This window comes from Lolium rigidum, chromosome 6 (genome assembly GCF_022539505.1).
Source record: "Lolium rigidum isolate FL_2022 chromosome 6, APGP_CSIRO_Lrig_0.1, whole genome shotgun sequence".
In the NCBI taxonomy this organism is placed as follows: Eukaryota; Viridiplantae; Streptophyta; class Magnoliopsida; order Poales; family Poaceae; genus Lolium; species Lolium rigidum.
Window position 1 is genome coordinate 218,819,581 of NC_061513.1, and position 15,431 is coordinate 218,835,011.

Sequence of the window (15,431 nt, forward strand, 5' to 3'; positions counted from 1 at the left end):
TACGCCGGATATGACAAGTTATCGGGCCGACACCCACACAAGCCAAGGCGCACGAAATCAATAGGCCTGACTCGAGACCCAACAACCAACGAAGCCCAAAGCAGCAGCGCAGCCCGGCAACAGAGCGCGCCCTCCTCTGCTCTGAACCCTACCACGAGCAGTAAAACCGGAGCGGCTCCGGCGCCGGCAACCACGACGCGTCTTCCACTGCGCAGACCTAATCTTACCTCAACGCCGGCGGCCTGGGTCCTCGGCGTTCGGAGGAGACCGGAGTGCGAAGACGCAGCGTCCGGCGGGGCGGAGCGAGCCGTGGGCGATTCAGGCTCCACTTCGGTTGCCCAATTGGTATGTGTTTGAGCGAATGCATCCACTTCGGTTGCCCAATTGTCCAGCCCAACTGCCTCGATGACTCACTCGACCACGAACGAAACAATGGAGGCGCCTGAGCGGAGCTAGGTTGGGGAAATCGGAAGGGGAAACCGGGGGGAGGAGGGGAGGCGGAGCTAGGCAGCACAGCAGCAGCAGCGCCGGACCTCTTCGCCTGTTCCCGCAGCCAGGGACGGCCCAGCCGCACGCTGCACACACACGGTGCTGGCCGGACCGCCGGCGCCGGAGGTCCAGCAGCCAGACCCGTCACCGCGACCAGGTATGGAGTCAAGCCTGTAACCTTGTATAGTCGTATTGTATTGAATCAAGGTCCACCCCTCAATTTCAATGTACTAGTACTTTTCCCCAAATGGCCAAAATGTTGTTCTCTGTATTCTGTAACCAGCGATTTTGCTCTGATCAAAATGGCCCAAAGGTCAAGCCTGTAACCACTGTAATCATTAAAACGAGGCTGCGCAATAAAATGGAGGATGATTATCTTGCCAACAATCTGTTAGTCAACATAGAGGGTGAAATTTTGAAGACATACAGCTACGAAGAAATCATTGCAGATTTTAGTGGCAAAAAGATTGGAAAGCTGACTTGTAGTATAAGTATGTATGCCTGAACATCTCTGGTCTAGCTCCTTAGTAGCATCTTTTGGTACCTTGTTTTGTTTGCACTAATAGTATATATGTACGTATCAGCTGATCTGTAACCAATGCACTTATGTTTAGTAAAGTGGTATGTTTGAAAACAAATTTTCTATGCTTTTTTTCTAGCTGGCCCGCCCATAATTTTCTTCGTAGCTCCGCCACTGGCTGCGGGCACAGTTAAATCATTCACATCCAAGCTTGGCCTGCAATCGGAATCCGCTGAAGTTGATGGTCGTATGCAAACATGCTGGAGGAGACGCTGCAGGGTCAGTAATGCACACACAGTCTGCGTATAATGTGCATATAGCTGAGACCAATGCGTAAATCTTCCATCATGATAACATAACTAACTAAAGACATCTGTTTCCCATCTGCAGGTGCAGATTTAGCTGTTCATGCTGCTAGGCATTTTCAAAGGCAGGCCTCACACAACTTCTGCCGTCTGCCGGTGGGTTTACCCATGGACAGCTTCAGTCATGCACAAACACAGCCATCTCCTCTGGTACCGTTTCAGCAACCATTTACCATCATTTTCATTGGTCCGTCTATTTATGGAAAATTTCGGCACGCACTTACCACGCAAGAGATCAAAAAAGCAAGGGGGTCGCGACACCTGCGATGCACTGAGAGTTTTGCATCTCGTGCCAGGCAAGGGATATGATGGCAAAGAGGAAGGTCCGTCCCATCACCGCATTATCAGCGACTGTATGCATGACATCTTGGGAGTTCAATCAGAAAATCATGGTTTGAAGAATGGAAAATTACAGTTTGTTAACTCAAGCAGTAATCCAGCGCAAATTTTACCCAATACCATTGACTCCCACGATATCTCCGCTTGCCCTTTCATGAATAAACACTCAAAGGGAAACAAGTTTATGCTACTTGTGGAGTTGCATAGGAGAGGAATAAGTGCGGATGTATCTATTTTAACATCTGCCGTGAGTTTTTATGCTGTTAAGCAATCCATTAGGGGAGGTGCTCAGCTCCATGCCCTACTGATGAAAGTTGGCTGTGACTTGTCTGTCTTTTCTGGTACCTCTCTGATCAGCTTATATGCAAGGTGTTGTCAATTGGAGAATGCTTACCATATTTTTCAGAGCATGCCAGTTAAAAATACTGTGTCGTGGACAGCACTCATTTCTGGTTATGCCCAGGATAATCAGATCGAGCCATGCCTCCAGGTATTTCAGTTGATGAGGCAGTCAGCATGCAGGCCTAATGACATCACATTTGCCACTATCTTCAGTGTGTGCACTAACCACGCACTTCTGGCACTTGGTAGAAGTGTTCATGGTTTAGAACTGAGAATGGGTTTTGATTTGTGTGTGCATGTCTCGAATGCACTCATATCAATGTATGCAAAGTGTGGGAGTATAGATGAGGCCCAATCCATATTTCAGAGGATTGCTTGCAAGGACCTGGTTTCTTGGAATTCCATGATCTTTGGATATTCACAGTATGGCCTTGCTGACCGTTGCCTAAGCTTGCTAAAAGATATGGAGGCGGAGCACATAGTGCCAGACGTAATCTCTTTCCTTGGCATCCTGTCATCGTGCCGGCATGCATGCCTTGTAGAAGAAGGCCGCCTCTGTTTCAAGGCGATGATCCAACTTGGAATAAAACCAGAGCTAGATCACTACTCATGTATGGTAGACCTCCTCGGCCGGGCAGGATTGCTTGATGAAGCATGGAATTTGATACATGCCATGTCCATGTCCCCCAATGCAGTCATATGGGGTTCTCTGCTGGCTGCCTGTAGGATGCATGGAAACATTCCGATTGGCATCCATGCTGCAGAGCACCGCCTTAAGCTGGAGCCAGGGTGTGCTGCAACTCATATACAGCTAGCAAATTTATACGCCAGCATTGATTGCTGGAGTGATGTGGCCAGAGTGAGGAAGATGATGAAGGAGAAAGGACTAAAGACGAACACCGGTTGCAGTTGGATAGAAATTGGTAGTAAGGTTTATAGTTTCACAGCAGAGAACAGATCAAAGAACCACCAAGTAAACGATGTGCTGGCTGTTCTTGACTGCCTGCGGTCTCATATGGTATACAAGTACGATGTGCTGATAGATGGTCTTGAGTTTGATGACCCTCAACATTTCAATGTAAGTTTTAGCACTGAATAAATATTGGTAGATCATAGATCGCCTAACTGTATATGAAGATAGAGGTCAATTTTATAGCAAAAATAGAGGTCTGAGATATGATTCATCTGATTTCGTGCCTCTCAGCGCTTTGATGATCAGTGTACCCTTTCTTCCGTTCTTAATGATATTTGGACCTTTTCAATTGTAACTCTCTGATAATTCTTACTTAATTGCATTCTTATGGATAATGGTTTGAGTGGTTTGTATTTGAAGAAATAATAAATGATTGGTAAACTTGCATTATGTTTTACTTCTAATTCCCTGCAAATATTTGGACTTGCCAGTTGTAGTAAAGTAAGCACAAATGAACTATAATCATATAAGATATATTACACATAATTATGTTTGAAGTATTTCTATTCTATCTTTGTGTGTAATTATATTGCACATAAAGTCAATGTGTTACACTTTGATCATTAATGTATACAGGTATCGATTGGACATATTAATGTATACAAGTATCAATTGTACATACTAATTTGTTAAATATTCTTATATTGTGGCATATTACAAGCGAAAATTATAATAAAAATGTGCATTGAGAACTGTAATGCTGTGAGAAGTCAAACATGCCTTGAGTTTCTGGACGGAGGAGGTATATATCTTGTTTTCACTAAACCTGTATCGTTCGACTAAGTGCTGACAACATTTATATAAACTTAAGACTAACATAATATGTTGTCACCTAGTAGAAAGATGCACATTCCTAGTACCAAATAGATTATCAAAAGTCCAAATTATTATTGGTGAGGAACTTCGCTAGAAACACCATGATCGCAATCAAAGATTGTTCGTTGAATAACATCCATCAAACGAGCAGCCAAGTCCAAAAGCATAGTTCAGGCTTTGACATGGACACCACTACCGGTTTTATGTAGCATTTGATTCGGAAGTTACAGTCACTTCCAACGAATGATGAGAAAACTTCCAGCTTTAGCAGAAGAACATCGATGACGCTACTTTGTCATGCAGACGAGGTAGCTCTGGCACCAGGGCAGGTGCAGCCTGGGTAGCATGGCTCGACGATGTCTCTGACATGTCATCCAGCCTGGTGAACTTTGCCACCTGCGCCGCTGCAAGGTGTGCGTAGTAGATGGGAGCAACTGAGGGAAAAATCAGGTGATCAGCAACGCCCTGCTGTCATATCTTGTGAAATCAAGTAGTGGAAAATCTTGCTTACCTACTGAGATTGCTGTGGTGCTCCTCTGATACCTGAAACGAGTTCACAAGCATTGAAGTGTCAGAGCTGAAGAATGCAACGATGGTCACAAGAATCAAGGTAAGAACTGCATATTTTGCAACTGCTTCAGTGCACATACACGTAGGAGAGGGAATGCACGAGCTCCTGCAGCTCATCAGGAGAGAAGCCTATCTCATCATGGAGCACCTGGTAGTGTGTTGGCCTTGTAGTCCCCTGGAGCTCACAAGTCAAATGGCTTAGATTCAAATAAACAAGTAAATTCCCATCACAACTCAAGGTAGAGAGAACATACAATCATCCCATAATGAGCACACATGTAGAAATCATAGTTACTGGGATGGCAGATTCCGTCATCTACAACAGTGCCTACATAAGGGCGTAACAAGAATATATGAAAGAAAGTATGTGCATAAACATAGGAAATGAGCTTGTTTGATTCATAGGATTGTAAATAATTAAGAGATGGAAAAAATATGAAAGATGTAGGTTACCAGGCTGGACATTAGGATTACGCCCATTGTCATTGTGCGGGAAAAATCTTGTGTGGTGATTCTTCTGTGCAACTATCACCGTGAACTTGGGTAACCATTTGTCATCAAGAAATTTGCATGCCTGCATCAATCAGAAAGATATTACGAGTCAGAACTGGCTCAAGAGAAATTGGATATCGTATATGTTTTACCTCAATGATATCAGCTAGCTCAGTGTTCAGCACGTCATCAAACTGGCTCTCACCTACTCCATCCCTAGAATCAAGACAAACAGAATTCTCAGGCAGAGTCAGGGTGTCAAAGTAAACTTGGAGACAACACCAGGTATTAGTCAGTTTGTAGTCGATCTAGCACTATAAACAAAGGGCATAAGTGCCCTGACGTTTGGCATTGTGCAACTCTTAGCACTATAAAGAGACAACACAATTAATCCACCAATTTCTTCAGAACAACTATGCTGCTGAGAAGCAAAGACCACTAACAATTGGCATTGTGCACAATAATCTCAGGACGACTACCAACCTGAAAATGATAATTTGTTCTGGTTTCTTCCCTCTACTGGACTTGTAGAATTCGAGTAGTGAAGCTCTGCAACATTAAAATCTCAGTGAGCAACAAAAGGAAGGCATATGATTAGGAGGCAGTATATTCTTAAATGTAAAATTGAACTTAAGTCAAAGCCAAAAGAAGCATCTCACTTAATGAGGCCCTGATCGTTGTCTCCAACTTGTTTAAACAAGTTATCAATCGTTTCCAGTCTGGGTGCCTGAGTGCATACAGAAGCTCTGTATTTTGAGATGTTTGGCCACTCCAAGGAACTAACCACCTAGGTAACAACCAAAAACAGTCAGGTGCGTCAGTAAAATTTTAATATGAAAATTGTCCAGGACCATCAGCTGGCACCTGAGTTTCTTACTCCAGAAAACTGGAAACATGGGCAAAATATGTTACTTACTGCAGCAACCGACGGTACGTCAGATCGTCCAGGTGAACCATGAGAAACATCCATACCGAAGATAATGGTTGAAATCGTTGACACCAGAGGAATGCCTTTGTTTATTTCACTTTTAAGCTGTGAATTCAACCCGCCAAGCTGATTGGCAAATGGGAAGGAAAAGAACGAAACATTTAGGTTTTCAACTAACAAGCCAAGTTATGCCACACATTTAAGATGGCAATGTAGATCACAATGCAAACCTTGGCATTTATCTTTAACAGTACATTTGTGAGGTACTGATCTTTGATATTAGCAGGAGGAACCAAGCATTGGGTGAAGATACCATGTTCAGCAAGGCATTCACGCTTCCATGGTCCTGGTAAGTACAATTAAGGTTTTTATGCTAGATAAAGGAATAATAAAAAGCTTATTTGCAAAGCTGAGGTAGAAGAGCAAACCATAGATGTCACAGTTCTTCTCAGGAAGAAGACACAGGAGAAATGCTGGTTTTTGATTGGATATGTCTTGTATCTGCTTAAACATAGCCTCAACCCTTTTTGCTGGACGCTCCCGTCTCATATCACCCCCCTCCTCAATAATAGCACCACAATTGTCTATTTGCTGCAATACAAACTGGTTGAACGATGCCAGAATTTTTTTTCAAAAAATCCAAAGATTTGGTGGTGCGGTAAACTTACAATTCCCTTCTTGTGAGCAGATTCCATAAGGCGCCTGATAAGATCACTAACATTGCACCGTGCAGAAAAATTAACAACTCCCCAGGTCGTCACTTTAATTGGCCGAATGAACCTCTGGGGAGCAGAAACAAGAATGTTATCGTATCGACAGTCAAGAGTCTACGGTGCATAGGTGTGGAGCGCAATCAAGATTTATGCTCAGTTACTCACGTCATTATTGAAATTCCACCTCCCATTCGGTGTATAAAGTTCTCTACCATGTGCAACGCTTAACTGCACATTAAGAGATTCAGTCAGATGTATTGCAACAAAGGGCCTGCACGGCATGCAATATAAAATCGTCCAGTGAAGACTCTACCAACCTGTGGTGCCTGAAGGACTCTACCCTCAACCTTCATAGGATCTCGAGATATCGAAATGCCGCATTCCCTCAGCATTGGCTCGGTATCATAATTATTGTCACGCAACGCCTAGCATGAATGGTCAAGAAAATTTAGACTTCTGGTCTTTTCAATATTCTTTAGACCTTGTGATCATATCTACTGCAGTTGAGCTGAATTCAGGGTATCAGAGTTTGGAACTTACACGAGACAAAGTCGACATCCTGTCACGCGGCTTCTGCCTGGATCCCTCAACCAGTTTTGACCTTTGCAGCGTGGAGAGAGACTTTTTGTACCTTTGTAGTGGCAGCAGATGGCAAAGCTGGTTGCAAACATGAAATGAGCACCATAAACACAAAGATTTATACCGCAAAAAAGATTTAGAACAATAACAGTGAGAGGCACTGACCTCCAGCGGGAGGTATGTTGGACGATCTGGCTCCCCCACAATAAGACATGGAAGATCAGCAGAGTTATCCGGCTTGATAGACCAACGGTCCATGTAGTAATCATAAACAGTTACCTCCACAGTACCGTTGCCCTCTCCTTGCTTTCGTGAGAACCTACAGCAAAGAATGTTTTTTTCTTAAACAAGAGCACCTGAGGTCACACATCACGATTCAAGAGTAAGGTCTTACTTCTGTTCATAGCATCTTTTTTCAGATAATCCAACAATCTTAAATTCCGCTTTCCTGTGAGTGGTTTTGATCCATAGATTGTTCAGTGCACGCTTGGCCTAATATTATGTCCAGGGTTAGAACATCCAAATAATGTAATCTAATCATAGATTCTCTGAGGGCTATAAAGTTTATGAAGTCACTAGATTTTGACTTACTTTGCCCCAATCAATTCTTTTACAGTCCTTAATATTCTGGTTGAAGAGCAGAAAATCAATCACAGGACCATGTCTCACTACCATCGTTGTGGATAAATCTACACAAATGGAACAATCAATCATTCATAAAGTATGAACCATCAACTTGTAACAAACTAATTTACCAATAATCTCATGAAATTAGGATTCTAGGTTTAAAACATACCAAAGTTGAGCGAAAGCCCATTTTGAGTGGGTCGAAAGCTAGAATGGAAACCCCGACAACCGATCACGCCACTACCCACGTCTATGGAGCCAAATTCGCTACGGAAAAAAGACTCTCGGACTAAGAGACAACCCCTGTATAAGACAAAAACAGCATTGAAGCAGGCTGGGTATAAAAACCTAAGGACAAGTGTCATCAAATGCATTTGGTAAAAGATCGGGAGGTAGTTCGAAAAGTTAACCAACATACTGTCTTGCAGAATGCTGCCTCAGTATGATGTCAAGAACCCGTATAGCTTCCTGCGAGTTCTCAGATTCCTGACCACCACGCAGAACCTGGGCAATGGCACTCATCGGAATCCTTGCCGCAGAGGTGGAGGCTATCTCCACCTTGAATCTTTTGGGATACACTGCTCGTTTCATTCTCTTCTTGTCACTTGGTCCTGGACTGCCATCTCCTCCGGGGCTACGGCTCGTTCCAGTCCTGCAGGTTTATCATCAAGACAAGTCCCAAAAACAGCAATAGATCGATTAGCTCAATGGATTCGAACAGCTCAACTTCATACTTTCCCGATGAAGCGTCGTCGCACAGAACTACGTCAAACACATTGTTCTTAAATGGGAGAGGCCCAACGGTAAAGAGACCCTTCTCGCCATCATAGGCGAATACTTTGTGCGCGAGATGTGAGGCATAGGTCTCGTACAGCTGCTTCATCACCTTTCTGCGCACGCCTTCTCCGAGTTCGCCATCATCGTACTTCAGAGTCACCTGTGCTCAACATGACGAAAATTTCAAAACAAATTGTCAAAAAGTAGGCATCAAAAGTAAACATAGGGTGAGATATGGGGTTGCCGTGGGTACATCATAGTGGTAGAGTATCTGATCTGTTCTGGTGAGAGAGACTTTGAAATGGTTCGTGAGTAGCATTACGGGCCTCCCTTTTGTTGCATGCTGGGTTGGCCTTTTGATGGGAAGCCTCTGAGGCTTGGCCGTCATACTGGAACCACCCTTGCCACCGTCAGACACTGGTGACTTGCTGGGATCGCCCTTGCCACCGTCAGACGCCGGTGGCTTGCTGGGATCTCCTTGCCACTTTGAGACTCCATCTACAAAGAAGAACACAGCAAACTAATTTGATCAACAAGTATATATTCGGTACGGAATTAACCAGGCATTGTTCCATTCTTTTATCAAGTGCAGCCACTACTTGTGTGCTGTACAAATTAATAAAACAGAATGCAGTTTATGTCGCATGGAAAAATTCTTATACTACATGGTATTTTCCCTCACAAAATGGAATCTGGGGTTCAGTCACAAGTCCAGCTGATTGTAGATCAACCAAAAAGAAGACCGGGGAACCAATAATAATCAGGAAACAATTAAACGAATAACTAGTACAGCGCCACCATACTACAGTGAAAAGTGAAAACCCTCATTTTCTTTTCGAGATGAACAGTGGAAACCCTCGTGCATACGAATCCAAGAATCAAACGTAAGAGCAGCAGACCCTTTGACAAGTTGAATGCGTGATGCGTGAATCTAACTTTGAGAGACAGATCCGTCAGGAAGAAGAACTAATGCAGTATCGATTGAGTTCGCTGCAGGCAAAAACCTCAAAAACCGCCGATGTAGAGACTACCGTGCTACGGATCTGTCCTCGTTTGGAGAAAAACGAAGAGAAATGCACGGTAAAACAACTTCGGAAACTAGTACTAGCTCGGAAGCACGCGAAGATTAAAGAAGAGATACAGTAGAAATCCAAGAAGAAAACTGCAGGGAGGGGATCGATCGAGCTCGTCGTCACCTGGCCTGCGTGGATCGCTGCAGTGCGATCAGGAATCCTTTGGAGAAGATTACCCGGCCGCTTCCCCTCTCCTCCTGGAGCGGGAGATGAAAACCCTCGTCTCTTCGCCTGGCTCTGGCTAGCAAGCTTCACAGCACCTCAGTGCAAAAACCCCCATTCCCTCTACCTCTTATTTATTGGCAGACTCCGAGCAAAAACCCCCTCTTTGTCTTCCCCAGTGTGGACCGACTGACTAACCAGCGAGTGAGCTTGTCTCGCTGGCTTGTGGGTCCGAAACAGCAAGGTCCCGCGTGTCATCCTCGATCCATCTATGAGCGCAGATAAAGAGACTGGAGAGTGAACGGAAGGGGACGCTGCCGCAGCGCTTGCGAAGGCAGTCGCCGCCAGGTGGACCCGTCAAAGCACCCGTCAAAGCACAGTGGTTCTGTGATGTTACAGTATTCATTATTACACCTGTCCCGTTGAATCCTCTCCTCTGTCATAGTTAAGATTTCTTTTGGACTCTCACAAAAAAAATTGGACGATCGATCATAGATTCATATTGCTCCTCCGTCTTATTAAATGTGGAAGATTTATCAAAATTTGGACGTCAAAGATTTATTAAAATTTAGATGTACTTAGACACTAAATCATGTCTACATGCATCTAAACTTAGACAAATATTCGACATGTTTCATGGGACGGATGAGTAAGGCGGTAGCCTTAGCTCCTTGCCACAAAAACAAAGTGGTAAGAGCATCTCAGCGACCCGACCCAAAAATGTTTGTTTTGGTTGCGTCAATCCCAAAAATATTTGTTTTGGTTGCGTCAAGCCGCGGACACAAATCAATCGCTTCGTCTTTCTTCTCCGTTTGGGTCGGAGTAGCCCAGCAGCCCGAGGCAAATATTTCTTTTGATAAATTTTATTGATAGAAAACTTAATTCACATAATTAAAAAGGGGGGAAATACATTGAATCTAAAATGGGCTAAAACCCTAGCCAACTCTACTTCTTGTTGTTGTCACCCTGGAGGAGCTCCACGATCACCGGACCTCCCACGGCTAGTTGGGTGCCAGTGCCACCAGAGGGTATGCCCGCGGAGGGGTACGACTAGGGTAGGCACGGGCCACTGCTACTACGGCGGTCGTGGCGTGGGAGGGTGGTGCATGCGAGGACTCCAGGTCGATCCTGATGGCCTCTTCCTTGGCCATTCCTATGGGAAGTTGCATAACGGGGCTGCACGCGAGGCAACAACGCTCGCGCCTCGGAGGCCTTCATGGTATGATCACCTCCTCGTCCACCCCGCATGGCATGATGGAGAGCTCTTCCACGGTTCGAGATGGCCAATTAACTCGTCTGTGTCATCCCATTCCTCCACGGTCGGGACCTCGTCGCCATAGACCTCATCGCCTCCTCCTCACCCTCCATCTTCACGTCCAGCGCCAGGGGAAGGCAGTAGTCGTACTCGACATCGCCAAGGAATCCACTTGAGTTTACCGAATGTGTCCCACGCCGACGAGTTGACGCTGTAGGCTGGGCCGTGAGGATATCTGTAGGCAGAAGGTCTCGCTATCGAGCGATCACCTAGCGTTGGTCCCGACCGTACTGCGGCACCTGCGGTATGGGCACCCTCCGAAATTTGAGGTGTCAGCCATCGGGGAGGTGGACTTCGTCCCACCCTCACGGATGGTCATGTTGTTGTAGAGATCCCGCGCCACATCCATACCGATGAGCATACGGTTGCGTGGCTTCTGTTTCCCCGACAATGACCCTGCCTTGTGGTCGTGCTTGGGCTTCCTCCATGGCCACGTTCCCTTGCCCATGGTCGTCATGAAGGGTGCTGCTTGTGCTATGGGAAACAAAAGGTGCCAATGGTGGGGCACGTTGTGGTGGGCGGCAGCAAGGCGAAGCCGCTGCCCTTAAAAAGGACAGGCGTGCGGCCGCTTTCAATGTCGGCGCTGGACTCCAAGCACATGCCATTGATAGCGGTGCAGGAGACCATATGCCGACAGACAGTCCTAGCGCGACACCAGAAGTCGAAGCACGTTATTGATGGTGCACGCTGAGTAAAGTGCAGGAGACGAAGCAAAACGGCTGCTGACCCGCCTCCGAGGAAGGCACGAGGCGACAAAACGCGGAGACGCATGGTCCCCGTTGCATGCGTGCCGATGCATTTGCTTACCAAATTTGAGTTACATATGGATCGTTGCGGATAGGTCCATTCGTTTGCATCGGGCCGCTGTCTCGGGTTTTGATCTCCGTGTGTTCGCGCGATACAAACGAACCACGTCGATCTATTTGTGTCGAGCCGCTGGAGATGCTCTAACACTAGCTAGTAACTCACGTGCGGAGAAGCCAAGCAAGTTTCTTAGTTTAGGAGTGATGTTTTGGCTCTTGGATGCTTCATGTATTTTGAAATGCATCTTTGATATATTTTGAAATGTAGAATATTTCAAACTAAAAATTCAAGTGTACATCTGTACATTCTAGGGCATTAGACGAGTGCGCCGAAGCCTCACCCCACGTAGGATTTCAAGTGTGGGGTCATCCTGTCAGCGGCACAACAGTGGTTCCCGCTTTAGTGAGCTGCCTCAGATACCATCGGACGTGGTAATCCTTTACTAATGAATGGACCTGTTCCTCATGTGGAGATGCCTAGGATACCGCCGCCGTTGATGGGAATATGTCCTAGGGGGGCTAGCACCTGTCCCACTCACCGGATGAAGAAGGACCAAGAGGGGGTCTAGTGACACGAAAGTCTAAAACCCCGTCGTCTACCTCTGGTCAAGCGACGTTAATGGCGCCCAGCTTTCCCAGACGATGCGGTGAAGCATCACGTCGTGCATGGCCGCGTGGCCATCCGTGCCGGTGCTTATTGCGGCCATCCGCGCCCAGCGCGCTTGCCTCACCGCCGAGGAGCGCGCCGATCCCACCTGGGCCCCCACTAGCAACGACGACTGGTGGGCGGACTTCTTCCAGGCGCAGTACGATGCCGACATGAACAGCACCGACGACCTCGTTGGCCGGAGGAATACGTGGAACAAGGAGGGGCGCATCCGTTTCTGGGGTGTTCCCGGGCGCACCCTCCCGAACGTCGTCAATGGAATCCATAGGGGCGCCGCAAGGTTAGAGATGCCAGCTGCCCCGCCACCATCTCATTCGGCCGCAACATGCTAGCAACCGAGCAGGACGTACTCATCCTCCTCGAACTCTTTGTTGCGGCCGTCGCGATTGATGCCTTCCTTGCACCGCCCCATGTCGTACAGCGTGCCAAAGCGTGAGGTGAAGGAAGAGCCGGAGTATGCGATGCCGCCCGCGACTCGGAGGCGCGGCGGCAGCAACGTCAACATCCGCGAACCAGCGCGGCAGCAGGATAGGCGCGCTGGTGGCGCCCTCCTCGTTCCAAAGCCGGAGGTGAAGAGGGAGCAAGACAACGAGGAAGCCGCGTAGGCTGCGCGGATGTCGGAGTACGAGCGGCTGAAAGGATCGTATGACACCTAGAGGGGGTGAATAGGTGTTATCTCAAATTTTAATTCTTTTTCATTTTAGGCTTGACACAAAGGTAAATTCTCTAGATATGCAACTATGTGAATTTACCTATATGACAAGATACAAGTAACAATACACAATACAAGATACAAGTAGTAAGGTGAGGTAAGAGGATAGAGGTAACCGAGGTGGAGCACACAGAGACACGAGGATATGATTCCCGTAGTTCCTTCCTTGTAAAGGGAAGTACGTCTACGTTTAGAGGGGTGTGGTGCCACGAAGGCCAACCAACACCACGAAGGCCAACCAACACCACGAAGGCTCACCCTATTCTTTGGTGAGCAACGTCACAAAAGCCTAGCTCACACTCCACTAAGCGGTTTCCTTGAGGTCGCAACCGGCACCTTTACACGAAGCTTGGGGCACACATCCACAACCAAATTGGAGGCTCCCAAATGCGCCCATGGAGCTTTACACAAAGAACTAGTTCTAGGACGACCTCACAAAGATCCACAAAGGAAACACGAAGAAATTAAGCGGTGGTCACAAATCGGTTTGGTAGGATTGTAGATCTAGGGCTTCTCCTTCACTCCTCAAAGAATCACGGTGTTTGGGTGGAGGAGCAAGGAGATCTAGATGAATTTACGAGGCGTAATAATGGTGGAGAAAAGGTGTAGGTCGTCACAGTCCCAAGGTAGAAGAAGGGTCCAATTTATAGATGGTTGACCAAATATGGCCGTTGGAGGGGAGGAACCTCAGTCCCACCCAGCCGGACTGGCCGGGTCCGGTCGGACCACTCTGGCCGGCCGGACTGGTCCGGCCAGTGGCCAAACCCGGGCCGGCACCAAACCAGTGTGCCATTTGCGCGTAGCCGGACTGTGCCCCGGACCGCTCCGGCTGGGCCGGACCTTCCGGCTGGCGACCGGACCACTCCGGCCAGTACAAACCTGGCCCAAAAAGATCAGCAAAACATCATCTAAATCATGGAAGAACCGGTGACTCTAACTAGATGAATATGTGGTGGATTCTTGGATGTGTATAAGCTCAGCAACCACTGCAACAACCTATCGGTATCCCCTCTAAATAAACCGAAAAGCCTAGCTCAAACCGAAACTAAACTGCAAGTCTTCTCTTCCTTTTTGCTTCTAGAAACCGGGGGAACCACCACTCCGTTTGCTCGAACTCTAGAAATTTTGGCACAACTAGAGCAAACGGTTAGTATCCAAGTGTTGTCAATAAACATCAAAACCATTAGGAGAAGAAATGTCCTTTCAATCTGCCTCTTTTTGGTGTTTGATGACAACACACAGATTTGCTACAACGTATGGAGTATATATGATAAAAGCATGTGACAATGAGATATCGTTGAAACTCCCCAAGATGTATGAAACAAGTGATAAGAGATTGAACTCAACTACATACAACCTAGGATCAAGGCTCTTTATATACAAGCAACTAGTGCACAAGGTATTATCAACAAACATTTTCATTTAGCACTTGCTTATGATAAGCATAACAACATATAACAAAGCAATGCAATACACATATATAAATGACAAGTATAAAGAGCATGATAGGATATATATCACCATAGTCTAATATATAGCTCCCCATTAGTCTTGAGCACATGGATAACTGGGGAATAGAAATAATATGTCTTATACACAATACGATAGCCAAATAGTTCTCAAGTTCTCAAGCACGATAGAAAGGCATGGCAAATGGAAGAAGCATATCAAGCATAACTGAAAGGACACGGATGTCGCCTAGAGGGGGGGGGGTGAATAGGCGATTTAAAACTTTTACGAGATGGGCTTAACAAATGCGGAATAAAACTAGCGTTTACTTTGTCAAGCCCAAAGCCTATATACTATGGTTCACCTATGTGCACCAACAACTTATGCTAAGCAATACAAGCAAGTATGTGATAGCAAGATATATATAACTTCAAGCACGATGGCTATCACAAGGTAAAGTGCATAAGTAAAGAGCTCGGGTATAGAGATAACCGAGGCACGCGGGAGACGAAGATTTATCCCGAAGTTCACACTCTTGCGAGTGCTAATCTCCGTTGGAGAGGTGCGGTGGCTTAGTGCTCCCGAACGCCACAAGAGGCTCACCTTGAGGTGTGGTTGCTCGATGCACACCAACGCCACAAAGGCCTCACCCCAAGATGCGGTACTCACACCACACACCGAACGCCACGAAGGCGCCTCACCTAAATCTCCGGTGACCCT

At 46.5% G+C, this 15,431-nt stretch overlaps 2 protein-coding genes across 2 annotated transcripts; one reads left to right on the forward strand and one right to left on the reverse strand.

Moving 5' to 3' along the window:
* Positions 1 to 584: 584 nt before the first annotated feature.
* Positions 585 to 3,317, forward strand: LOC124661864 (pentatricopeptide repeat-containing protein At2g37320-like). The gene is made up of 3 exons (XM_047199755.1): positions 585 to 646; positions 1,149 to 1,288; positions 1,400 to 3,317. Exon 3 carries the CDS (start codon positions 1,418 to 1,420, stop codon positions 3,152 to 3,154), a length of 1,737 nt encoding a protein of 578 aa, XP_047055711.1. The 5' UTR covers positions 585 to 646; positions 1,149 to 1,288; positions 1,400 to 1,417; the 3' UTR covers positions 3,155 to 3,317.
* Positions 3,318 to 4,108: 791 nt separating this feature from the next.
* Positions 4,109 to 11,528, reverse strand: LOC124663764 (protein argonaute 4A-like). Its single transcript, XM_047201429.1, has 25 exons — positions 11,312 to 11,528; positions 11,108 to 11,255; positions 9,964 to 10,034; positions 8,784 to 9,028; positions 8,488 to 8,690; positions 8,172 to 8,405; positions 7,923 to 8,056; positions 7,718 to 7,815; positions 7,521 to 7,618; positions 7,292 to 7,445; positions 7,088 to 7,204; positions 6,865 to 6,972; positions 6,713 to 6,775; positions 6,503 to 6,616; positions 6,263 to 6,425; positions 6,065 to 6,180; positions 5,823 to 5,960; positions 5,566 to 5,693; positions 5,390 to 5,455; positions 5,059 to 5,122; positions 4,868 to 4,988; positions 4,669 to 4,742; positions 4,495 to 4,589; positions 4,356 to 4,387; positions 4,109 to 4,278 (listed from the first exon to the last, which is right to left on the reverse strand). The coding sequence occupies exons 1-25, from the start codon at positions 11,526 to 11,528 to the stop codon at positions 4,109 to 4,111; spliced, it is 3,171 nt and encodes a 1,056-aa protein (XP_047057385.1).
* Positions 11,529 to 15,431: the final 3,903 nt, after the last annotated feature.

What these genes read in the sequence shown, in the direction of transcription:
- LOC124661864 (XM_047199755.1), top strand. Translation starts at nt 1,418, where the DNA reads ATGCTGCTAGGCATTTTCAAAGGCAGGCCTCACACAACTTCTGCCGTC.
- LOC124663764 (XM_047201429.1), bottom strand. Translation starts at nt 11,528, where the DNA reads ATGGGCAAGGGAACGTGGCCATGGAGGAAGCCCAAGCACGACCACAAG. An exon ending in GGTGAGGAGGAGGCGATGAG is followed by an intron (nt 10,035 to 11,107) that starts GTCTATGGCGAC and finishes CTGCGCTCATAG; the next exon opens with ATGGATCGAGGATGACACGC. An exon ending in AGATACTCTACCACTATGAT is followed by an intron (nt 8,691 to 8,783) that starts GTACCCACGGCA and finishes TGTTGAGCACAG; the next exon opens with GTGACTCTGAAGTACGATGA.